Source organism: Helianthus annuus, chromosome 8 (assembly GCF_002127325.2).
Source record: "Helianthus annuus cultivar XRQ/B chromosome 8, HanXRQr2.0-SUNRISE, whole genome shotgun sequence".
NCBI lineage: Eukaryota > Viridiplantae > Streptophyta > Magnoliopsida > Asterales > Asteraceae > Helianthus > Helianthus annuus.
Genome location: NC_035440.2, coordinates 136,410,471 through 136,437,830, shown reverse-complemented (window position 1 = coordinate 136,437,830; position 27,360 = coordinate 136,410,471). Strand labels below are relative to the sequence as shown.

Genomic DNA, 27,360 nt, shown 5'->3' with positions numbered 1-27,360 from the left:
TCGCCGGGCACAGCGGTTCATGGAGATCACGGGGAGGAAGTCAATTGGTGGACCATCTACCAAATTGGGATTTGACAAATCTAAGGTGACATGTTTTAAATGTAAACAAAAAGGTCATTTCAAGCGCGAGTGCAAAAATGCGTATGCTGATGATTCTGAAAATCCATTCAACGAAGATTATTACAAGAAAGCGATATACCATCAGAACAAGTCTGAGCCACCAAGATTGAAACAGCTTGAAGAAAAATCAAGGGCTCTTGCAGTTATATACGACGATGAAGGTTACGACTGGAGTGAAGTTTGCCCTGAAAAAGATGCTGTTGGGTATGCATTTGTGGTTGATTCTGATCCTGATAGATGGTGGAAAGCAGACTATGCAAGATGGGAAATTGGAAAATTAAACGAACCATTCAAAGAAGCCCAGAGAGCCAAACGATGGAATGATGAGTTGGAATGTTACATGGATCCACAGGGTAATCCTGTTGCTGACCCATCAAAAGTGGATTTCAAAGCTGTAACAAATTTGCTTCCTAGGCAGGCTACTTTCAACACACGAAGATTATCTGATAAAGCATATTTGCCTGACTTGGAGAAGAAGATAAGAGAGGTTTGTGAAGAAAGTCTACCAAAAGTGGTAGAAATGAAGAAGAGAAAAGAAGAAGAGTTGAAGAAGATGATTGAAGAAGTAAAGACTGTTGTGAAGATTGCTGCTGAACAAGATCAGAAAGCTGAAACAGAAGAATCGGTGCTGAAAGAGACTGAGGTAAGAAAATCTTCTGACTTGTCGAATGCTAAAATTGTTGATGAAAAGGAAAACAAGTGCGGAAATTGCACAGAAATGTGCAAAGCCTGTACTGAAAAAGATGACATCATAAAAACAAAAGACAATGACATAATTAAACTTAAAAATGTTTTCATAATAAAATGTAAAGAAATAATTGACAAAGAAGAAATTCTGAAATTAAAAGTTGAAAATTTAACACAAAAATGTCATGGTCTTGAAGAAGAAAATAAGATTTTGAAAGAAAAATGTACAGCTAAATGTGTTGATTGTGTTGAAAAAGAATTTAAATTTCAAGATTTACAAAAACAGTATGATTCTTTAAAGTGATCGAGTCAGAGAGTACAAGAAGCTTATGATACTTTGAAAAGCCAAGTCAAAAGTTTTGATCAAAGATTGTCTGAAACTTTAGTCACTAAAGAAATGTATGAAAGAAAGTTTAAAGAAAAGAAAATTGAATTGAACAAGTGTGTTGATGAAATTGCTAATCTTAAACAAGTCTTGGCTGAAAAAGAGAAGGTTGTTACAAAACTTCAAAGTTATCATAACTCTTCGTACATTCTCGAACGCATTTTCAACATCACACCAGATGACAAAGATACTGATAATTGCAAAAAGGGTATTGGTTCAGAGTTTCATCAGGTACCACCACCATTGAGAAACAATTATACTATTTATGATGAGGAAAAGGTGGCAAAGGGTTTGAACATAGCTGACCAATTACCTGAAAGTATCGATGTGACTTATACCAAATCTGATGATGCTGATGATTCAGAGGTGGTAAGTAAGGTTGTTGATAGTGTTTTGAAAGATGAGTCTACAAAAGGTAAGTCTGAATCACAGGATGAAGATGAAGGTAATTTTCATGACGGTTTTCTGAAAAACACAAAATCCGAGAAAATTTTGGATGATGATTCAAAGGGATTGGTATATACCATGATTGGATCGGACAAACTATTCTTAGATGTTGTATTTCCGATTCAGAATGTGATTTCAGAAAAGGTCGATAAAGTTTTCAAAATGGTTGAGATTGAGAAGTCGGAAATTTCAAAGTTTGCTGGTAAAGGTCATAAATCTTTTTATAACAAACCGGGTTTTAAGAAGAAAAACACGAAGGCTGGTTTGGGTTATAAAAGGAAACAGAATCGAAAACAAATGAAAAACATGATGTTCAGGCAAAAACAAATTTTGTTCAAGGAAAAAGTTTGAAAGAAGAGGAAAAACTCAAATTTGGACAACAGTCTAATGAGGAGTTTGAGGCTATGAAAAGGAAACAACAACAAGCCAAGGATGTTTCAAAGAAAGTGTGTTTCAAATGTGATCAAATTGGGTATGTTGCACAAAAATGTCCAAATCCAAAGCCTGTTGATGTTGAAAAACAGAAATTTGAGAGTGTGAAACCAAGGTCAACCAAATTTAATTCGAAACAAACTTGGAGGTACAATACAAACAAGTTTGCTTCAAATCAAAATTGGAAATCAAACCTGAACAGGTTCGAGTCAAGACAGACAGACCTGGAACTCTCACACACCTAGATTGAGTACAACACAATGGGTTGTAAATCATGGGGGTAATTACTGTTTTTATTTGTAATTCAGTTCACAAGATGCAGAACATGGATGGCAAGACAAAGCTATCAGTATCGTGTTGTCAAATTGTTAATGATTTTGTATTTTAGGGGGAGAAAAATTGTCAGAAAATACAAAAACAATAGAAAATTTGAAAAAGCCAAAAACATGATAAAATTCAAAAATTTGAGTTTTGCGTAAAAAGAGGAGATGATAGTACATCAGTAGACAGTTACAGTATGCTAAAGAATTGTAATGATTAAATAGCGTTAAACAGTCTCACTGATGATATGTTGATAGGTTTTTATACACTTAGTAAACTTTTTCAGGATATAAACCTAAATTCAAACAGTTGCTTATTTCGTGGGGAACACTACTTGGATATATAGGTAACCCCTGAAATCTTGTTTGAAAGGTCCCATATTCTGAGATACTAGGTCTTTATACTCAGTGATATCTGGGATATTATTCCGGGACTTCTGCTGAATGGAAGTTCTGACCTAGTCCCCGAATAATACTTTCTGCATTGCTTGAAATATAGCACCACCCTCAGCATAAAAAACGATGAAACATTGCAAAATGCTAATCGTGTGTTATTGTAACTAAAAGATCCTCTAAAGGGGACACACCAGAAAGTCGAAGCCGTTATCTCTCTGCGTATACGGAAGTATCGAACTGAGCTCTCATGGCCCTCGCATTTAACCCCTTACAGATATCATCTGTGGTATACTCACCTGTAAGACTGAATACTTGGGATTCTGGATACGGGAGTATATTCAAGAGGTGGGGCACATGAATGAGTTCAAGTTCTTAAAACATCTAATTCGTATCCTGAATCAGTTGAAATTTGTATGAAAATTTAAGTGGACCAATATATCGACAATCTAAGTGAATTGTTTCATTCTTAAAGTGAAATCAAGCTCAACGGTACTTGTAACTTGTCAACAACTGATATAATCCTCTGTCGCATACTCAAACAAAAATATTGTCTGTAAATATGTTTGCACATATGTCTTTACTGCTTTATATTTTCAGAAAATACAAAAAGACTTTGATTTCTGCTTTATTTTTTACAACCGATATCTGAGATGCTGAGTTTTCAAAATCCGAGTAAGTTGATTGTGTTTCTAAGAATAAAACAAGTTCATTAATTTGAAACTTGAAATTTCTATAAAAATTCAAAAACAGTTTGTGATATCTCCAAGGTCATTAAGTTGGACTTGGATGATTAACTGTGGGGGATTTGGATGCTTATACTGTTAAAGAGTCAGTTTTGATCCTGTTTTGATGAAATTGCAAATTATTTGTATACTGATGATAGGGGGAGTGTTTAAAAATTTGATTTGTCAGATTACGATATCTGGAAGTTTATAATGTTGTTACTTATCAAGTGTATGAGTGATTGCAGAAAAATCCGGACTACGATCCTGAGAGTAGAGTTTAAGGGGGAGTCTGAAGACAAGCTGAAAGTAAGGAGGAGCTTGTAGCTGGAAAGCTAGGTGTCGATCCCTAAAAGCACGGAAGCTTGACAAGAGGGGGAGCCTGCTGACGATGAAGCTGTTGATGATAAAATCAGTGTTGAGATTCTGATGAAAGAGTCAAAGAGAGAAGCTGATCAAAGAAAAAGAGTGATGGATGCTTACAATATTACAATCTGAACGAGAAGGCGTTATGATCAAGACAGAAGAGGTGTCATGACAGAGATTAGTCACTGAAGACTTCGTCAATATCCGAGGGGGAGTCTGTTAGTGCATTACGTCTATTGACTTCGTCTTGTATCATGTAATAGAATAGGATAGGTTAGAATAACTAGTGCACGAGGTTCGAGAGCCGAAGCTTAGTGGTTAAGCAAGAGGTTTCGCTCATATGGACACTGTCCATAAAAGCGAAACCACAAGCAACAGGTTTCGCTCATATGGACATGTCCATATAAGCGAAACCATCACTACTATATATAGGTGCATTGTTTGTTCATTTTGGCAACGGATCTGGAACTTGTAACGAAGTGCTTCCAAATTGCTCTCATGTTGTAAACATTGTTAAATCAATCAAAGAAGCATTATAATTAGTTTGAGCGTCCGTTTCACTGATTCCGCCTTTGAATCGGATTCATAACTCTTCTGATTGACTCATTCGGGTTCAACAACGATCCTACACTTTCACATGCCCCTACAGAACTTTCGCTTATCGACGCATGCCATTGGTTTATGTAATGCACCGGCAACATTACAACGTTGCATGGTGGCCATTTTCCATGACATGATAGAAAAGACAATGGAAGTCTTCATGGACGACTTTTCTATCTTTGGAGATTCATATGACCAATGCCTCGATAACCTTGAACGAATGCTATCCCGATGTGAGGAAACTAACCTCGCCCTTAACTGGGAAAAATGCAATTTCATGGTAACAGAGGGAATAGTACTCGGTCACAAAATCTCGAGCGAAGGAATGGAAGTTGATCGAGCAAAAGTAGACACTATTTCTCGATTACCTCCACCCTCCTCCGTTAGAGCAATCTGAAGTTTCCTAGGACATGCCGGATTTTATAGAAGGTTTATCAAGGACTTTTCAAAAATTTCAAGACCTCTAACAAAATTACTTGAAAAAGATGCACCTTTCATCTTTGACAAGGATTGCAATCAAGCATTTCTAACCCTCAAGGAAATGCTAGTCAATGCACCTATCATGATAGCACCCGATTGGAAATTACCTTTCGAAATCATGTGTGATGCAAGTGACTTTGCTGTTGGAGCAGTCTTGGGACAAAGAAAAGAAAATCATTTCCACCCAATTTATTATGCTAGTAAAACACTTAATGATGCACAAGAAAATTACACAACTACTGAAAAAGAATTACTAGCTGTGGTATTTGCTTTTGATAAATTCCGTTCTTACCTTGTTCTTTCTAAAATTGTAGTCTATACAGATCATGCAGCTATCCGATACCTCTTCAAGAAGCAAGACGCCAAACCACGTTTGGTCAGATGGATTCTACTCCTCCAAGAATTTGATATTGAAATCAAAGACAAAAGAGGAGCAGAAAACACTGCTGCAGATCATCTTTCACGCCTAGAAGACCCAGCTTTGGAGGCAACCAGGGACGAACAGATCAACGAAAAATTTCCAACAGAATCCTTGGAAATGATGGAAAGCAGACAAGAACCATGGTATGCCGACTACGCTAATTACTTAGCTAGCGGTATAGTCACCAAGGGATGGCCACATCACCAAAGAAAGAAGTTCTTTGCCGATGTAAAGCATTACTTTTGGGAAGATCCTTATCTTTTCAAAATGTGTGCTGACCAACTCATCCGAAGTTGTGTCCATGGTGGCAAAGCACGAAGAATTCTCCGCCATTGTCATGAAGGTCCATATGGAGGACATCATGGTGCCGCTAGTACCGCACGAAAGGTATTTGATTCAGGATTTTATTGGCCAACCATTTACAAAGATGCGCAAGATCTTGTAAAGACATGTGATGCTTGCCAAAGATCAGATAATATTTCTTCCAAAAACGAAATGCCTCAAAACGGCATTCTCGTTTGTGAAATTTTTGATGTGTGGGGACTCGATTTCATGGGGCCCTTCCCACCGTCAAAAGGAAACAAATATATACTTGTGGCAGTCGATTACTTGTCTAAATGGGCCGAGACCGAAGCACTTCCAACAAACGATGGAAGAGTAGTGGTAAGATTTCTGAAAAAATTATTCTCTCGTTTCGGAACACCCAAAGCATTAATAAGTGATAGAGGTACCCATTTTTGTAACCATCAACTCGAAAAAAATCTTAACAAGATATGGGGTCTATCATCGGGTCTCAACAGCATATCACCCTCAAACAAACGGACAAGCCGAAGTGACTAATAGAGGTTTAAAACGAATACTTGAAAAAACCGTAGGATTAAATAAAAAGGAATGGGCTGATAAACTAGATGATGCTTTATGGGCCTTTCGGACTGCTTATAAAACCACTATAGGCACAACCCCGTATAAGCTCGTCTATGGAAAAAGTTGTCATTTGCCAGTAGAAATAGCTCACAAAGCCTATTGGGCAATAAAAAGTGTAAACCTAGATTTAGAAATTGCATGTAAAAATCGATTTTGTCAAATAAATGAATTAGACGAACTAAGAAATTATGCATACTCTAACTCAGAAATTTATAAGGAAAGAATAAAAAATTTACACGACAAATACATTAAGCCTAATGAATTTCTAGTAGGAGACCAAGTTCTATTGTTTAATTCACGACTTCGATTATTTTCGGGTAAACTAAAATCTAGGTGGTCAGGACCTTCTTCCATCACCCATATTTTTCCTCATGGTGCAGTAGAAATTAAATCTCGAAATGGAATTCCATTCAAAGTCAATGGCCAACGGCTAAAGCTCTATCGAGGATCCATTGAGGATGAGGAAGAAGAGATCTCGTTTCAAACGGTCGGCGAATAAAAGGCACCCATATCATACCTGGTATGTTACGAACAAGTGAGTATACATCGAAACCGGCAAGTCCTCTCACCATATTTTTGGGAAAAACGGGCACTCACACGAGCACTAAAAAAAACCCTCGCTCGGCACGGGGCCGTGTCCGCGCGACTGTCGGGATAAAACCCTCTTTTCACAATAGTTACAGCATTCCACACGCCTCGTTTCCCCGAAAAAGCTCTGGTCCGAGGCGATTTTCTGCAGATTTTCGACGTTACCTCTAGATCTAACAACATCAAGGTATGATTCTATCATCATTAGTAGTTAGATTAGTTACTTGCATGTAGTTAAAACATCAAAAATTTGGGGAAAATCTAGGGTTCTTGAAGTTCATCCGGATCGAACCTCAAATTTTTGGAATAATTTTTTAGCATTAGTTTAGATTAGTACAATGGGAAGTAAATACACTTGTATTGTTGATAGATTTGCCCGATTTCTCACAAAAACCTCAAACCTTATTTTTGAACCGAAAAAGATAAAATTGAAGGGGTAAAACGGGTTGTTTTGGGAAAAACGGCACTTGGGGTTTCATTTTCGGGGGAAACCGCACCTACTTGGCCAAAAATTTTCAGATTTTCGGGACCGGGTCGAAAAATGAAGATTTTGAGTAACAGACACCTGGACACGGGGTCATGCCCGCTGAGCACGGGGCCGTGTCCAGCTCACTGTTTGCAGTTTCTTCCGAAAATCTCACTGTTTCGTCCTAACTTTTGGTGTATTCTTTCAGATGTCGAAGTTCACAAGATTTAACGCAAATGAGCTCGATGCTAGAGCTAGGTATGAGATACTTCAAACAAGACCCGAAGAGTACCCAAGGCAAGCGTGCACGGACCTATTAATCTTGGTGAACCAGCTCGACCGATTCAACAATCTTGTTACCGGACCACTAAGGGTTGCCTTGACCACTCGACTTCGATCGGTACATCAATGCACTATGGAATTCTACAGTACTTTCACCTTCAGTTCAAGGTGTGACCCGTTTGACAATGAGGGGGTTGCATTTCGATGCGGTGGGACGAGGTACTCGATCTCTATGGCGCAATTCGGGGCAATAGTGGGACTGTATACGGAAGAAGATTCGGGAAATGAGGAAAACACCGGGGGATTGTGAGATCTGGATGAAAATGAGCGCCAAGCCGCATAGGCCCAAATTGGTGAAGGACACTACAACCCCAGCAGCACAAAAAGTACTAAGCTGAGGGACCCGCTTTATCGCTACATTCATAGGCTCATCACTTACTCTCTTAGCCAAAGACATGACAGTAGCGGCGTTGTTGGGTTAAAAGATTTGGTGGTCCTTCACTGCATCCACAACCGAAGGCCCCTCGATGTTCCATATCTCCTGCTTCGAAACATGCATCTGAACCGGCTTGCTCGTGCACCGACCCCTATCTTCTTTGGGGGATGGGTGTACCGCCTCTTCAAGCACTTCACACGTATTCCTAGGTCCTTTGAAAGGAGCCCATGGTTGGGACGAGTCGATATACACATTTGCCGTGCCATGAACCTAATATATGAGGCGGAAGACGGATCGGTGAGCTTTCAAAGGATGCAAGGCCATGCATGGAACCCACAGGAGGCACTAGTCCTTCACGCTCCACCTCCCCACTACCAGTATCAACCCCATGGTGATCCGGGCCAATCCTCCTCCCAAGGAGGTGGTTTTCCTAACTTTCAAAGTTTACATGATCTTTTGCAGGAAAACCTCATGTGCACCAGGAACACCTACAACCTTGCCAACAACACATACCACCGGGTCGGAGCTATCGAGCGGAACATCACCGATATCCAAGACGACATCGGAAGCATCCGGGAGTATATGGCGGGTCATGGGGTAGGAGGTGATGACAGTGATGAAGATATGGACTAGGAGGGTGAAGAAGGAGCAGGAGCGGGTTGATGGTGAGCCCACAGGTTAAAGTCCCCTTTTATCTATCAAAACAATTAACGGCCTGCGTGCCGAGTGTTAGACAATTTACTTTCCTTAACTTCTTTTTACTTTCTACTTTATTTTTCTTTTACTTTATGGTTTGGATGATTAACTTGGTAATTTAGGACATTTGGTATTGCTTGGTGTGGTGTTTATTGATAGAACAGGTACAAACGAGGCTTAGAGTACTAAACATTAGTACTACTAAAGCCAGGACAGGAAAACCGGAAAAAGAAACCTGTTTTTCAGCCTTGCAGACAGTCCACACGGGGACGTGTCCAGCCGACACGCCCCCGTGCCCACCTCCCAGACCTGCTGTTTGTTTATTTTTCTGCAGATTTTTGCCAGACACGGGGTCGTGCCCAGCCAACACGCCCCCGTGTCCATCTTCTGTAAGTTTTCATTACTGGCACTTGAACACGGGGTCGTGTCCAACGAACACAGGGCCGTGTCCAGACTGCCAGTAACATAAAATTATGCTTTCAACACTATTTTACACATTCAATCAACCTAAAAACTTATTTTTGGGACACATTGAGGACAATGTGTAATTTAAGTGTGGGGGGGGGATGCTAAAACCTTGAATTTCGCAAGTCCTAATAACAAGCCTTACACAAAACTCTATTTGGAATCGCTAATCACCCCAAATTTTTTTCAAAAATCTTCATTTTTTTACTTGTCTAAGTTTAAGTTGGGAATTCTAAATCTTTCAAGGTTATATTTTTATAAGTTTACAACCGATAGCGTCGTGATAAAAAGAACCAACATAAGAAAATTATGAAACGGCATGACAAGCTTAGTTAAAATTTGATTATATATACTTGATCACGTAAAAACCCATTCCCACAAAAGTGAGTTTTGAGCCTTTATAGAGCATACAAATACATATCTTTACACTAAACGCTCATTTTTTGTTTCTTGTGTGAATAGCCGCTTGGTTCTTACGACTCTAGAACTTGCCACGATAATTCATTCCCGGTCCTTACCAACTTAAACCCAAGTAAGTAAATGATGGAGGCATTAGGACTAACCCTTTTTCTTTAAACACCATTATTTTCATTTTTCTTTTTACCTACCCAAAAATTCCCCCTAGTTAACCCCTTTGAACCTAAACCTTTTCATTTCTTAACCCAAAACCCTTTTACCCACCAAAACCCCTTTTTCATTTTTTACCCCTTATTTTAGTAACAAAGCTTGGTTTTCGTGTGACTCTTGAAAAAAAAATTTATGAATGATGATGAAGTTGGAAATAAACAAACAAAGCTCCTCAAACAAAAGCTTGTTTGAATAAATACTTCATTAAAAATAAAAAGTCACAAAAACAAAATGTTTTACGAAAACCAACGCCTTTTACACCTTTCGCCCATTTCAACTAACCACTAACCCAACCACCCACCTTTAGCCCAAGCCTAACCCTTCACCCAAAAAGTCCTCTTAATATTTACAAAGGTATAAAGTTAAAAAGGAGGAGGATTGATTGCTTGGCAAGCTTATGGTAGAAATAAGTTCCACGCCGCTCTCGAGTGATTCACTAAAAATACACCTTCGGCCGAGTGTGAGTGATTTCCCCCGTGAGGTATGTGAACTTGTATATAAATGGAATTTTAAAAAAAGGTATGTTATGCCTTAATAAATAATTTATCTTATGAAATTTTTTTAATAAATCATGACGAATAGGATTGTAAATAAATAAAAATAAAACCTAAACGATCTTGGAAAATCCCGACACTCTATGACAAGCCCAAAAACCTTCTCTTCTACCCATTCCATTTGGGAGTGAATAAAGCCACATTATAAAGAGTTTTGCTTGAGGACAAGCAAAGATTCAAGTGTGGGGGTATTTGATATGCGCAAAATGCAACATATAAATTATATCAATTGTGGCATAAAACTAACCCTTTTTTAGTACTAATGTTGGAAAAAGTGTGTTTGTGTCTTCCTTTTGTATTTTCAGGTTTAAATGAGCTCAAATTAACAAAAGAAGCAAAAAGATAGCAAAATCTAATAGAAATACAAGAAAAGGGACAAAAGTGGATTGCCCGACCCCTCGACAGCATCCTCCCAAGCAAAACAGAGAAGGCAGAAGACTGAACACGCCCCGTGCTCAGCGAGCACGGGGCCGTGCCCAAGAAGTAGCAGAAAAGACAAACTAATAGAAGCTTCTATTGCCCACCACGGGGCCGTGCCCAGCGGACACGGGGGTGTGGTCAGAGTACTGCAGGCGCATTTATTGTAATTGCGAATTACAATTAATGAAGAGAGAGAGTGTCAGACGGACACGGGGCCGTGCCCAGCGGGCACGGGGCCGTGCCCATGCCTCTGTTCAGCCTATAAATAGGAGTGCTTGGAGCCATTTCAACTCATCCCTTGGCACACCACCTCTCTCACACTTCACCCACCACCACCATAACACCATCATCCACCACCATCATCCATTGTCCATCATAGAGTGTGTGAGTCGTCTCGGGATCCAAGATTGATCGTAAGAGTTCTTGACAATCAAAGGCCATGTTTGCCTAAGTCTCTTACATCACTTGGTGAAGACAAGTGTCTAGTGTAATACTTTTTATTTTTAATCTTTTGCACTTTTTATTTGGTTTTGTATTAATGACTTTAATAACTAGTTTCTTATGTTGAAGGTGATTCTTCCTTATCGTTTGTCCGTGGTGTCTTGACATTATTTTACTGTCTATATAAAATAAAATATTTTCACCATTCATATCTCCACGGTCTATATGGAGGTATGTTGGCTACCTGGTCGGGGGGTTAAGGGAACGGTTTGGTAAGGGTCTTGCCCTTGTTCAGCGTTTAGAGGTCCTGCAAGGGACCTGGGTCAAATTTAGTAGGATCTCCTTCAATACCCAAAGGTATTGGATGGCGGGGATCCAAACTCTTTGACCCCCTCATAAGTAAACTACTATTAATACTATAACCCGGCTATTTAGGACTGTATCCCTGCTGACTCAGACTACTTAGTCGAGGGTAACGTCACCTTCAAAAGAGGGGCCTACTATAATAACTAAGATAATCTCTTAAACAAGTGCAAAAGTGCGAAAATAATCAAAGGTTACACTATACACGAGTCGGATCCAAGTGCTTCATCTTGTCTATCTGTTTTTATTTTTATTTTTTTACTTTTCAGCATTTAGTTAGTTTTATTTTCTTAGTTTTAAAATCTTTTCTAACATTTTGATTTGATTAGACGTTGAGGATAAACCGGTACTAAAAGCTCTTGTGTCCTTGGACGACCTCGGTATCTTACCAACACTATACTACGTCCACGATGGGTGCACTTGCCCATATGTGTGTGTAGTGTTAGTAAATATCGTGTTTTTGTTAGGCCCTAAAGTGTGAGACTGACGCATCAAATTAACACAACGGGTTATGTTTACGAACTGGGTCGTACCGGGTTAGTTTATATTAGGTTTTGGACCTTTACAGGTCACTTGGGCCAAGCTTTAGGCCATGTGGGCCAAGCAGACCCAAGGGGAGCCCATGTAGGGACTTGGGCTTAAGTTAGCATATAAACAAGTTTCTAACTTGTTTTAGGGTTGGATATTCATAGTTACAATTTCTCTAGTTAGAGAGAGGCAATTGGTGGTGAACTTGTACCAGACGATTTTGCTTGTCAAAGTAATAGAATCGTGTGCAAGTTTAAAGGTGATTCGGTTTGTTCTTCGTTTCCATATTTTCGGTTCGTAGTTTCATATTTTTCGATTTGTTCTTGAATCATCTTGTGATTGGATTCCGCACTCTCACAAGATTAGGTTTGATATCATTGAAAGATCCGGTTAAACGGGACTTACAAGTGGTATCAGAGCCTTTAGAACCTATTTTAGGCTCGGTGTGATATCAAATATTCAAGATTTCGAATTTTCGTTCATCGCGTTCTTCGTGTTCTTCGTAGTATTCATAAAAATTTTATAAGAATCATCATATTTTGCTCATTCGATCTGTTTGAAAGTTGTTAAAGGGATTATTTTTAATTTTTAAACGAATTGAAAAATTCTTTGTTTTAGAAAAAATCCCAACTTTTTAGGAAAGTTAACTAATTTGTTTTGGAAATCTGTTTTCGGATTTCTTTGATTTTAAAATATTTTTAAAACAACTTCTCACAGAATGTTGCAACTTGTCGTCATCATCTCTTGAGGTTTCGAGTCACCACATACACACGTTTCCAATCCGAGTCGCAACCACTTATCAGAATTGAAGATCATGAGTCGCAACCACTGATCATCTTCATCAAGTCGCAATCAAGGTTTCGGCTCTTCACGGTTTTGTTCCGACTCGCATCCTACAATCAACAGAAGACATCATCATCATCCACTCGCAACCTCCATTGTCGCAACCTCCGGACTCGCAACTGCTTTTCCGAGTCGCAACCAAGTGATCATCATCTGAGTCGCAATCTCAGTTCCGAGTCGCAACCGAGTTCTCCAGTCGCAACCATTGATTTCGAGTCCTGATCTCAAGTCATCATCTCCATTCATCACGTCCGTTCGCCAAAATCGATCTCCAGTGAATCTAACCTGCAACTCATTGTCGTCTTCCCCATCATTTTCTCCGGCAGTCATCCCCATAACCATCGTATCAACAGCTCCTGTGGTTCCGGGGAACAATTACACTTAAAGGTTACGATTCCGAGTCATCGATTAACTGTTTCGAGTCATCTTCTCCCGGGTGGTCTCTACTCATCAAGTCTCGACTCATCATCTTAGGTTGTCTCGACTCATCATCCTCCGCAATCTCGAGTCGCAACCACGGTTCCGATTTCGCGTATCGGTCATCCTCTCAATCAGCAGTCTTCTCCGATATCTGTTCATCTTCAACAACCTGCACCTTCTCCGGCCATCATCATCAACCTGCAACTTTCACCATCTCCGCCATAAACCACCATCTCTCATCCGATTCTGGTTCGTCGTCCACGGTCACCACCTCCGCTACCTCCGATTCTGGTTCATCACACATCCGATTCTTTAAAAAAAAATGTCTTCAAAAAGAGAGATGCTTCAGCAGAAATTCGAAGGATTCAGTTACTCATACGGTGAATCTTAGATGCAGTGATTGGCCGGTTTGTTGAACTGCTTTCTGAAATGGAGAAGGCAGAAATGGTGGTGTCTACTCGCATAAGCAACAGAAAGCTTCTGGAGGCTATAAAAGGGATTCCAAATCAGGCGAACTGTAGTTGGTTTATGAATGTTAATCAGATAATAGTGACAACCGACGGCAACTGTTACAAAATGAAGTCAGATGAGCTGATCTCTCTTATCAAATCCTATGGCAATGCTGACTCACCATAAAATTCAGCATCTATGTTTAACAAACCCATGGCTCAAGAAGTTACTCGTGATCGTGAAGAGATACTTTCTGTATTTTGCACTCCTGAGTGTAGAAAAAGAAATGAGGCATATCGATTACACAACGCTGAGTTGGTTCAAGACTACAACGACATAAAAAATAAAAATTTTACTTTATCAAAGAATGAAAAGCTTTATAAAGATAAAATTGAAGCTCAGCGAAAAGACATCATCAAACTTAAGGATGATGTTAGTGTAAAAACAACCCAACTCTTCATGGTTCAAGAAAAACTATGCGATGTGACTAAGGAACTGGAGGATATCAGAGAGAGATATCAAATTAATGAGCTCAACATTAAGAAATTTGATTCTTCCAGTAAATTAGTCAAAAATTTGTGTGATCAACAGCTTGCGTACAAGGAAAAGAAAGGACGTGGTTTGGGTTATAATCAGACTCCTCCTCCCTACAATGATAATTATACTTATTTACCCATGACTGAGGAGGAGCTGATGAATGAAAGTAAAATGACTTACGGTCCTAAAACTGATAAGTCATCAATCAACAGCAGACCTGTTGATAAACGACCGACTCCTCCAATAAATTTTGTTGCTAAGGGTACAATTGATTCTAACGTTTCTTCATCATGTGCAGATGAAGTACCTGAAGTGATGTGGGGCGATATGTTTGGGAATGAACCAGATGCAAATTCAGATTTTTCTAAAAACTCAATAAATGAAACAGCTTCTGAATCTGTTTTTGGACCAAACTTTTTTACGTCGTTATTTGGTTCTTTTTCAGTTGATAATAATTCTGATGTTTCCTGTTCAACAGCAACTGAAGCTGAACAAACAAATGAAAGTGAGAGTGAAGATCAACCATGTTCTGATTATTCTTCTGAAACTGTTTCTGTAAATGTCCCTGATAATGTATCATGTGGGACCACTGAAACACACTCTCAAACGGATCAGGAGATTTCTTTCAAAAACAAAGCTGCCAGTGAACCATTCTTGGACACAAATGGTTCATGTGCTGATAACTCGTCAAATGATTCTGCTAAAGTTTCTGGTATTTCTTCCGACAAACCAGAACTCTCGGATCCTACCAAAGCTTTTGAAGAGAAGACTGACGTGAACAAGGCTCCAAATGCGCTAGCTGAACAATCTGAACCTTCGGTTCGTGGTGAAAAGGTTCAAATCAAGAAACAAGAGCCAAAACCAGTAGGTAAAGGACGCGGAAATAAGAAGCCTAAACATCAAAGACGATCAGGCTCTCCACAGTCCTCAACGGGCAGCAATAGTCATCAAAAGGCCCGTGATGTGAAAAATTCCTTTGTTAAGCCAGTCAGTAATGGCAAATGTGAAAAATATGCATTTGACTGTGCTAACAAAGCTTTCGGAAAGACTGGTGAGATTCCTGAACATGACGTGTAGTCTACTCAAAACAAGAAAACTCAGAAGAAATCTCCACCACAGAAGGCCCCTGCAAACGACAAGTATAGGCATCCAAATTCATCGTCGTCTGCAAGAAATGTGCAACAAAATCAAGCACAGAAAGGATCGGTTCATCCTTCAGGGCCTGCAAGAGCTACACGAGCTGATCAGAATGCCTTCTACGTGAAGAGACAGACATGTTTCAATTGCGGCATTGCTGGTCACATTGCTCGGAACTGCACAAATCGTCCCTACGTACCCTACTATATGCAAAATCAGAGGGTTACACCAAAGGGCAACTACCATTCTAAGCCAATGAAGGTATCTTCACCTAAGGCAATGAAGAATGTGAATCCCACGGTTAAACCTTCTGATGGGGATTGGAATGCTGCTAAAGCAAAAAGAAAACAAGCTTTGAAACCTACAAAAATTTCGAAAAATAACAAGGTTGATAAGCCAAATGTTTTGCCAAAGGCATCTAAGAAACTAGAAAAGCCTAAACAAATTTGGAGAGCAAAACAAAAAGCAGCTACATCTCCAATCCTTGAAACGAAAGGGGACTTGTGTTTAAAAGAGGTGTCTTACTTTGATGCTTCAGGAAATCCCAGGACCACGATGGCCCGGGTACCCATGTCTTACTAATCTCCTTAATTTTCAGGAACAACCAAGGAGGAGCTGTTGACAATCTCTGGAATGTTGATAGCGGTTGTTCCAGAGATAAAAACGGGTAACATTTCACTGTTGCAAAAAGTTTAAATTTTTTTTACAGATGATATGTTTCCTTTGGAGGAGATTCGAGAAGTAAGAAATGATCAGCAAGGTACCGTTTAAATTCAGTACTTTGATTTGAATTTGATTAGTCATCAATCTGATGACAGAACGGTTAAGCAAAAATATTTTTCTTTCTTTTTCTTAGTTTATAACTTTGTATATAAAGTGTCCTTTCTCTCGTAAATGGTAAATTTGCGCAAAAAATCCAAGATTTATGCACAAATTTAGGGGGAGAGAGAGAGACATATATAGAGTTTAGGGGGAGAAAATGAGAAAAACACAAAAACATTAGAAAAATGAAAAAGCCAAAAAGAAAAATTGCATGATATGGGAAGTGAAATAAATGTTCGTGTTAAAGGGTTTGACTAACACATGTAAGGTGCCATAGCTGAAAAGACTAGGATCTACTGCGATATGTCGATAGGCTTGACGCTCAACATGATAAAAGATACTGAGTGATATAAACATAATGAACTATGTACCATGTGGGTAACATACCAACGGCGTATGATTTCATGGTCTTAAATCTTGCATTGATAGATAGCCAACATCTGAGGTTTCGGGTCTTTATATTGTTGAATCATCCGGGGATATCTTGGCTGTCTTTCTGTTCAGAACTAAAATTGTACATGACCCCAGGAAAGAAAGTCACTTGGAATTAGCTCATTTCTATTTGAATGTCTGTATATTGTCCCGATACACACAATTTTGATCTGATTCTGAAATCTTCTCTGAAAAAGTCGTGTACCTCCTCTGCTGCATCCAGATACATGCTGACCTGGAGGTGCTAGGCAACGACAGCTTCTGCTGCATTCAGATACATGCTGACCTAGCTGTACGTTGTCGCGCTATAGATCTAATACACCCGAAAGAGGCCCTCTAGTGCCCAAATGAAACCCCAATAAACCTATATCAAATTGAGAAAAACTCATTTGATCTGTATATTATACCATCTCTGCAAAAGATCTATTCTGTTCTTTTCTCAACCTACTCCCAGTTAAGATTTCAGAAATCTGGATTGGACTTGTGAAATATATGGTAGGGAAGATACTTGCATGATAGAGTGTGCTGTTTACATTTCCGGGATTTGATTAGTACTTATTTGGGTGTTCATTGTTAAGAAATCAAAACATGATAAATCAGATTATATGCAGACCTAGACACAGTCAGGATATCTTAAAGGATGACATCAGTATACTCACCTGCTACGATGAATCGTTGTGCTTACCTTGATCGCGGGGGTATGCCTTGGAATGGGACACACGGGTATAATAGTATAATATTACCTTAAGCATATCACGAAGTTGAAAATTGAAAGTTGAGTTGTTAAAGTTTAAGTGGACAAACATATTGGCAATCGCATAGACCAGTTTGATTAGGCTCGTGCTGAAAAGTGTTCCTTAGTCTGCCTGAGAACGAATTTTGATCCCTTTGCAATTATAATTGTATATTATGGTAGTTGTTTATACTTTGAGTTTTTATTTGTTTTAGTTCTTAAAAATTAAAAATTAAAAAAAAAATAGAAAAATTCAAAATCCAAAAATAGTGTCTTGTTTTTCTAAAATTAAAAAAATATATAACCGTTCTTGAAGGTTTGACTGATCATCAAAAATTGAAAGAATTTAAATTGTGAAATTTGATGTACCTAGTGTTCATGTGGTACTCTCCCTGTTGCATAAGAAATGTTTGCTTATGAGTTTGTGAGCATGTGCAGAACTTGATTTCAATCAAGAACAGGGGTTGATGAAGATTGAGATGCTGTTAGTTGCTGAAGAAGCCTGAAGCAGCACAACAACAAGATGTACCAGAGTCAGAAGAACCGGATACGAAAAGCCGTCTGACAGTGAAAGTACATTTGAAGAAGTACCGTGAACCTGCTTGAAAGACAAAGACTGAAGAAGAAAAGAGCTGCTGAGAATCCTCCTCTCACATTCTTTCTGACAGAGAATTTTCAAGCAAAGCTGATCAAGATCCTGATATGAAGCTAACCGCAAGAGCTGAAGAAAGAGACCCAGTGCTGAGAGTTCAGAAGTCAAGAACTTCCACAACATCTGCAGCATAGTGATAACCATAGACGACGTTGAAGACGTTCCAGAATTCAAGTATGAAGACAATTTGATGGCATCAGTCTAGGGGGAGATTGTTAGGCCCTAAAGTGTGAGACTGACGCATCAAATTAACACAACGGGTTATGTTTACGAACTGGGTCGTACCGGGTTAGTTTATATTAGGTTTTGGACCTTTACAGGTCACTTGGGCCAAGCTTTAGGCCATGTGGGCCAAGCAGACCCAAGGGGAGCCCATGTAGGGACTTGGGCTTAAGTTAGTATATAAACAAGTTTCTAACTTGTTTTAGGGTTGGATATTCATAGTTACAATTTCTCTAGTTAGAGAGAGGCAATTGGTGGTGAACTTGTACCAGACGATTTTGCTTGTCAAAGTAATAGAATCGTGTGCAAGTTTAAAGGTGATTCGGTTTGTTCTTCGTTTCCATATTTTCGGTTCGTAGTTTCATATTTTTCGATTTGTTCTTGAATCATCTTGTGATTGGATTCCGCACTCTCACAAGATTAGGTTTGATATCATTGAAAGATCCGGTTAAACGGGACTTACAGTTTTATAAATTTAAAACTTGGCTAAAAAGTGTAAAAAGGGCTTAAAATATATACCTAAAACATATACACACTTGCACGCATCATGCCCCAAGTTTCATGTGGCAATGTATCTGCTAATTTCTCAATCAACTCCTCATTGTCTTTGTTGATGCTCACTCTCTTCATGTTTACCAACAGATTGTAGTATCTTTTGATTATTTGCTTAGTGCTTTCATTTTTCAAACCACGGAATAAATCTAACTCTTTTTTCAGAAGTGATTTCTTGTTTTTTATCATTTCTTGGCTTCCAACAAACTTAGATCGTAATGATTTCCAAATCGAATATGCACTCCCGGTGTGTTGTAGTAAGACCAAGATATCTTCTTTGACTGCCTGTTGCAGTAAACTTATCATCATCTTTTTGTTTTTGTATTTCTTTTTCTCCTCGGCACTAAGATCTTTGATGGCAATCACCTCTTCATCATCATTTGTTGGTCTTACGTATTTCGTTTCAATGCATTCCCAAGCATCCAAGTAATTAGCTTGCACCCAGTTCTCAAAACGTTCTTCCCAACCCTTATACTCCTCGATGTTCATGAGTTTGGGCGGTTTTTGCATTGTCCCGGTTTCATTTTCCAACATTGTCTGTTGAGCAACTGTGATCGGGGTAGCAAAGGCGTTGTAGAATTCCTCTTCCATGTTTCGGATTTTCAAAATTCACAAAAACTATTTGTTCACACGAAATTACTTTCAAACGAGATCACTAGGTGCGGAATTACCAAGTTTAAACGAGATTACCCTGCACACAAACAACTTTCAAACGAAATTAGTGTTTTTCAAACGGAATAAGGTAATTCCGTGCGAAATTACCTAGATTTCAAACGGAATTACTACTTTGAAACGAAATTATAATTTCATTTGAATGACTTCAAGCGGAAATACTAATTCCGTGCGGAATTAGCTGGTCTTTCAAACAAAATTAGCTAAACACCGTAATTCCGTGCGGAATTAAAGAAACCTTTCAAGCGAAATCATGCTGATGTCATTTTGTTTGAACAGATTTTCATACGGAATTACAATTTTTATCTGATTTTGATTGAATTATGGTCCAATTCTTTCAAGGATTCATTAAAACACTGTTTTGCTTATGATATGTGAAATTCAGATCAGTTTGACCGTTAAAATTTGATCAATTAAGAAAGAAAGGTGTAGAAATCAGAATTTGCAGCTGAATTGGTATGAACTCTTCCTCCTGAGCTCTGATACCACTTGTAGGATCATTTTCAGACCCGAACGAGTCGATCAAAAGAGTTTATCAGTTTGAAAGGCGGAAACAGTCAAACTGAGATCAATTCAGCTAGAATATCACTAAAACTACCTTTTTGATTGATATAATGACAAATTACAACGAGTCGGCACTTCGGCAGCACTTCGTTACACTGACCGGAATTCTATATCTAATTTCGCATGAAGGAGGGTATTTATAGGCTCGTGATTCCGCATGAATGAGTTCCAAACGGAATTAGAATTCCATGTGGAATTTAATTCCGTACGAATTACACACATACACATTTCATGCGGAATTACCTCCCATGCAAAATTACCTCTAATCTCGAAATACGTGCCCTGATCTATCTATCTACATACAAGACTCGATACAAGACGAAGTCGACAGACGCATGCACTAACACTATTTCCCAACACGGGGGCGTGCCCAGCGGACACGGGGCCGTGGTCAACGCTAAGATTCGTAGAATCCAAGCAAATCTTGATAGTACAAATACGCTTCTACACACAGGGCCGTGCCCAGCAGACTCGGGGGCGTGGTCAACTAATGCAGACGAACTGCATTTAATAAAGAAAGAGAAGATGGATGGACACGGGGCCGTGCCCAATGGACATGGGGTCGTGTCCGGGCTTCTGTGCAGGCTATAAATAGAGGTGCTTGGTTCACTTCAAAGGCATCCCTTGGCAAACCACCTCTCTCACACTTTACCCACCCACCACAACCATCACATCCCACATCCACCACCATCATCCATTATTCATCATAGAGTGTGTGTAGTAGTCTCGGGATCCATGATTGATAGTAAGAGTTCTTGACAATCAAAGGCCATGTTTGCCTAAGTCTCTTACATCACTTGGTGAAGACAAGCATTTAGTGTAATACTTTTTATTTTTAATCTTTTCGCACTTTTTATTTGGTTATGTATTAATGACTTTAATAACTAGTTTTTTATGTTGTGGTTGACAGGATTGGATCTAAGTTTGGAAGGGTAGTGCAATCGGTACAAACGGATGAAAATCTTGAAGATTTCTCATATGCGATGATTGGAGTATTATGTCAATCGACTAAAAGGATCAATCAGTCATACAAATTGAAATGGCGTAACGAGGAACTTGTAGTCCTTGTTGAGGAAGACACCGGGGAGTGGATTCCGGATTGTATAGGTGTGGAGGTAGAGGAGAGTGAAGCTGATTTTAATAACGAGAAGAGGCCGTGGGTAGGGATGGACACTCAAGTGGATGCGACTATACATTGTGAAAACACAAACTCTTCTATACAGGGTGATCAGGAGCCGGCTATGTGTGCACCCTCTAAATTGTCAGTTGGTACGGATGAGGGTACGACACCACAGATTGTAACAAATCAAGTTGGTGGCAACCTAGAGGATGTGGAAGGACTACGATTTTTTATGTCGGTTGCTAGTGATATCTTGGGTTCAAAGAAAAAAAAGAGAGGTTGCCTTCGTAAGAAATCGCGATTTGAAAAGTCTCCCTCCCCGACGGGAGTTGAAAGACCAAAGAAATGGGCTAGAGATAGTGACGATCCTTTTGACATTGATCGGTTCATATTTGAAGTTCAAGATACTAGTAACATGGCTATTGATCCTTGTGATGAGGTTAAGGACGCCGAGTGGGAAGGGAGGCAAGAGGATACTGTTGACAACTTAGAAGGAGATGGTAATGTGTCTATTAATCCTTGTGACGAGGTTAAGGAAACGATTGGTTTTGCTCAAAGGTTGGGGGTGGAGAATATTACAAACTACGAATCCTCGATTCATCAGTTGGTTATCGATGAAGGCTTTCAACCGGTGTCATCATGAATTGCATCTCATGGAATATTAGAGGGCTGGGCTCGGCGAATAAGTGTTCATGGGTAAAGAACCTTAAGGTGGCGAATGAGGTGGGTTTTGCCATGATTCAGGAAACACAATTACAATCGCTTCAAGGTGTGAATGTTAGTAAACTCTGGGGGACGGGGGTTTTCGAATATGAAGCTGTGGATGCGGTGGGACGATCCGGAGGTTTGTTATCATTATGGGACTCTAAGTTGTTTGCAAAATGAATGTATTTAAAAGTCGTTATGTACTTTTAGTCTCGGGTTACTTGAAGAACGATGGTCAAAAGATATCCTTTGTTAATGTCTATAGTCCGCAGAAATTAGTGGATAAGAGGGCTGTTTGGGAGGTGCTTAAAAGGTTGATTACTAACGATGATGAGTTGTGGTGCGTGGCGGGAGACTTCAATTGTGTGAGAGATAGATCGGATCGTAGAAATTCTAAGTTTCACGAAGGGGCGACCAAGGAGTTTAATGATTTCTTGGAAGATATGGGGTTACATGAATATTCTCTACGCGGTCGCAGGTTTACATATTTAGTCGGTAATAAACTTAGTCGGATTGATAAGTTTTTGTGTCTTGGTCCTTTCAGAATAAGTGGAGTAATGCGGAGTATAGAGTTTTGGACCGGGTGGAGTCCGATCACTGTCCCTTGTTGCTGAAAATTGAATCGAAGAATTTTGGGGCCAAACCTTTTCGTTTTTATAATTCTTGGTTAAATAGAGATGGGTTGGATAAAGTGGTTGAGGATTTGTTATCCTTTGGGCCATGTTCGAGCGTTCCGGATGTTGGTTTATTGAGTAAATTCCGGTCGCTTAGGAATAACATCAAAAGGTGGCACAGTTTGCAAGTCAAACTCGAAAGGGAGGAGGAAGAGAGCTTAAAGGCGGATATCTTGGAGCTCGAGATGATTATGGAGGATCGTGACTTAACTGAAGCAGGACTATGGGTTCTAGAATAAGCGAATAAACGCCTTAAGGAGCTAGATTCTTTTAAAGCTCGGGACTTGAATCAAAAAGCTCGGGTTAGGTGGGCGAAGGAGGGGGATGCTAACTCGTCTTTTTTTCATGGTGTGATAAATTCCCGGCGGACGTCCAACTCTATTCCTGGTTTGTCCATTAATGGCGAATGGGTGACCAAACCCCAAGCGATTAAGAAAGAGGTTCACCGGTTTTTCAAAATAAAGTTCATGGAGGAAATGAAGACTCGGCCTTCTCTCATATTGAATGATCTCAAGACTCTTGATTCCTCTTCAGTCGACAATATTATTGCCCCCTTTCAAGAAAAAGAGATTAAAGATGCGGTTTGGGAATGCGGGAGTGATAAAGCGCCAGGGCCAGACGGTTTTAATTTTCGTTTTATAAAAAAGTTTTGGTCTTTGTTTGCAGGTGATTTTATGGAGATCTTTAGAGTCTTTGCGGAGACTGGTGTTATTAGTAGGGGGTGGGTTCTTCATTCATAACCCTCGTCCCTAAGACCAAAGATCCGGTGGACTTGGGTGATTATCGTCCTATAAACTTGTTTGGCGTGGTCAACAAGGTTATTTCTAAAGTGTTAGCTAACAGGTTAAGAATGGTGATAGACGGGTTAATTTCAGAGACGCAGTCTGCCTTCATAGCAGGGTGATTCATCTTGGATGGGCCTCTTGTTATTAGTGAAATGCTGGCTTGGGCTAGACGATGCGGGAAATAGTTGTTTATGTTCAAGATTGATTTCGCTAAAGCTTTTGATAATGTTAATTGGGAGTTTCTCGTTTCCATTATGAGGCAGATGAATTTTCCCGAGAAATGGTGTATGTGGGTAAAAGGTGTTCTCTCTTCGGCCAGGTCGTCAGTGCTCGTCAATGGGTCGCCCACTTTTGAGTTTTCTTGTGAGAAAGGGGTGCGTCAAGGTGACCCTATCTCCCCGTTTTTGTTTATCATTGTCATGGAGGCGTTTGCAGGGATGATGCGAAAGGCGTGTGAAGTCGGCACTTTTGAGGGTATTCGGCTCCCCAACGGTGGTTTGGTTCTCTCTCATTTTCTCTATGTGGATGACGCTATGATCTTGGGAGAGTGGTCTCCTAATAATTTTAACTCCTTACGCCGGTTGCTTAGAGTTTTTCACTTGTGCTCAGGGCTTCGGATTAATATTCACAAGTCTACTTTGTTTGGTGTTGGAAAAGGTTTGGATGAGGTTTCTGCGAGGGCTAGTTCATTGGGTTGTTGTTCGGGTGTTACCCCTTTCACCTACCTTGGTATTAGCGTGGGAGCCAATATGAGCAGGATTAATAATTGGGAGCCAGTGGAAGAAATTTTCAAGAGTAGACTTTCGAAATGGAAGTCTAAAGTGCTCTCTATCGGGGGTCGCTTAGTTTTGATAAAATCTGTTTTAGAGAGTTTGCCGTCTTATTATTTTGCATTGTACAAGGCACCGGTGGCAGTCGTTTCAAAATTAGAATCCTTGATTAAAAAGTTCTTGTGGGGTGGAGACCCGGATTCTAGAAAGATGCACTGGGTGGCTTGGGATAAGGTTGCTCTACCGAAAAAAAATGGTGGTTTGGGTCTTAGTCGGTTGGAAGACATAAATAATGCCTTCCTCCTTAAGTGGCTCTGGAGATTTCGAGTTGAAGGTGATGCTTTGTGGAAGAGAGTTATCATTGCTATTCACGGTTCGGTTCGTCAGTGGGATATGTATCCGTGCAAATTGAGTATCTCCGGTACATGGTCGAAATTGATTAAGAGTTGTAAAAGATTTAAAGTGGGTGGCACTTCTGCTCCTCAAATGATCCGCGGCATAGTGGGTAACGGGATGGATATTAAATTCTGGATTGATCCTTGGGTTTCTAATACCCCGTTAAAGGTTTTGTTTCCTAACTTGTTCCGGCTTGAAAGAAATAAATGGTGCAGCGTTGCGGATAGACTTGGAGGTCTCTATGGCAATGGACCGGTTTCTTGGAGCTGGCGTGTTTACCCCTCCTCGCCAGAACAGGTCACCGATCTGATTAATTGCCACAGAATGATTCTGGGTCGATGCTTGGTAAACAGGGCTGACACTTGGGCACGGTATGATAGTGGCCCTCTTGATTTTTCGGTTAACATTGCAAAACATTGGGCTGTTAGTGCTCGGGTTGGCAGCATCATCCCTTCCATCGATTTTAATTGGTGTAAGTGGATCCCGTTAAAATGTAATGTTTTCCTGTGGAGGTTGTTGTTGGATAGAATTCCGACTAAAGTGGCGCTTCGTAGTAGAAACATCATTCATGGAGAGGTTTCTTGTGGTTTCTGCATGCTTGAAGAAGAGAACGTGGATCACATGTTTACGGCTTGTGGTTTGGCGGCTGGTTTGTGGCAGGGTATCGCTTCTTGGGTTAAACTTCCTCCCATTTTTCTCTTCTCGGTTAAAGATATTGTCGAAGTGGTTGAAGGTTCGAGATGGTCGAAGAATAAAAAGGAGCTATTATATGGGATCCTCATTGTGGCTTGTTGGCGTCTATGGAAAGCTCGGAACGAGAGAGTTTTTGCTCAAAAGAATAGGAACGCCGTAGAGTTAGTGGCGGACATTAAGTCCCTGTCTTATCTTTGGTTATCTAGTAGAGGTAGATTTGGTGGGGTGGATTGGAAGGGGTGGAAGTCATTTGTTTTTGATGTGATGTAATTCTGTCTTGTGGGGTTCCCGTCTTGGGAATTCCCTTGGCTTGTGTGTTTTAATGAAATTTGCCTTTCAAAAAAAAATTGTCCGTGGTGTCTTGGCGTTACTTTACTGTCTATATAAAATAAAAGATTTACACCATTCATATCTCCATGGTCTATTTGGAGATATGTTGGCCACCTGGTCGGGGGTTAAGGGAATGGTTTGGTAAGCATCTTGCCTTGTTCAGTGTATAGATCCTGAAAGGAACTGGGTCAAGCTTAGTAGGATCTCCTTCAATACCCACTGGTATTGGATGGCGGGGGTTCGAATTTCTTGATCCCCTCATATGTAAACTACTATTAAAACATTAACCCAGCTACTTAGGATTGTATCCCTGCTGACTCAAACTACTTAGCCGAGGGTAACGTCACCTTCAAAAGAGGGGCCTACCACATTACGCATTAATAACTTAATTAATTATCTTTCAATAATCCAACACTTTAGGATTGTGTCCTTGCTGACTCAAACTACTGGGTTGAGGGTAACGTCACCTTCAAAAGAGGGGCCTACTACTATAACTAAGATAATCTCTTAAAAAGTGCAAAAGTACGGAAATAATCAAAGGTTACACTAAAGGCGAGTCAGATCCAAGTGATTCATCTTATCTATCTTTTTTTATTTTATTTTTATTTTCAGCATTTTTTATTTTTATTTTCATGTTTAAACCTTTTTCTAAAATTTTGATTTAATTAGACGTTGAGGATAAACCGGTACTAAAAGCTCTTGTGTCCTTGGACGACCTCGGTATCTTACCAACGCTATACTACGCTCACGATGGGTGCACTTGCCCATATGTGTGTTTAGTGTTAGTAAAATATCGTGTTTTATAAATTTAAAACTTGACTAAAGTGTAAAAAGGGCTAAAAATATACTTAAAATTATATACACACCGACACACATCAATAGGGGGCTGGATCAACAGTAAGACACATCTAATCTCGTACACTTTCACTCACTTATTGCAGCTACGATCACAAAACACTCGCAACACTCACATTTTACACAGTTATTGTAACAATTAGAGCTGATCCAAGCATTATCCCGAAGTTGTATCCTGCATTTGCAATCAATAAGAAGAACAAGGCAGCCGACGATTGTCAGCTCCCGAGGTTTTATGCCGGCGATCTAGATTGATCAAGGGCTTTCCTCGTATCATGTGTCCATTTTTACTTTTACAGCTCATTGTTTGATCATCGATATAGCTCAATATCCTGAAGTTGTATCCTAAAACTGTTTTCACCGACGACCAACTTAACAAACATTTTTGCAAACACAATTAGCACACTACCTCACAAACTAATTTGATCACTTAATTTCTTCGGTAATTTTTGACTAAAACAATTTGGCGCCCACCGTGGGGCAAGTGGTGCTATTTCTACTAAAATCTTTGTTAAAATCGTTACTTGGCTTCCTGTTTTCAAAACTTTTTACATAACTATTTTCAATGGCTTCGAAATCAAACATGAGCTCTTTCTCCGTGCCTGCTACAACCTTTGCTACAACTGGTTCAGTGCTTCCTCCACCTCCACAAGTTCAAGCTTCTTCACAAGTTCAAGCTCCTCCAAGGAGAAGTGAAAGCCAAATATCCCGTGACACCTCTGCTGCTCAGAATGTCCATAGATCTGGTGTTCCAGGGAGAACTCCTGTTATGGCTTCTAATGATGAAATATTAACTTTGTTTGGTAGTATACAGGATCAGATGAAGCAAC

The 27,360-nt window shown here is 39.8% G+C and overlaps 1 protein-coding gene across 1 annotated transcript; it reads left to right on the top strand.

Annotated features, from left to right (window-relative positions):
• The first annotated feature begins 21,961 nt into the window (after nucleotides 1–21,961).
• Nucleotides 21,962–22,940, top strand: LOC110870667. Its single transcript, XM_022119845.1, has 3 exons — nucleotides 21,962–22,166; nucleotides 22,238–22,518; nucleotides 22,572–22,940. Exons 1-3 carry the CDS (start codon nucleotides 21,962–21,964, stop codon nucleotides 22,938–22,940), a joined length of 855 nt encoding a protein of 284 aa, XP_021975537.1.
• The last annotated feature ends 4,420 nt before the right edge of the window (nucleotides 22,941–27,360 follow it).

Excerpts from the sequence above, each read along its gene's own strand:
- LOC110870667 (XM_022119845.1), top strand. The coding sequence starts at position 21,962 with ATGAATTGCATCTCATGGAATATTAGAGGGCTGGGCTCGGCGAATAAG. Across the intron at positions 22,167-22,237 it reads TGCGGTGGGACGATCCGGAG|TCTCGGGTTACTTGAAGAAC; the intron begins GTTTGTTATCAT and ends ATGTACTTTTAG. Across the intron at positions 22,519-22,571 it reads GTCGCAGGTTTACATATTTA|AATAAGTGGAGTAATGCGGA; the intron begins GTCGGTAATAAA and ends TGGTCCTTTCAG.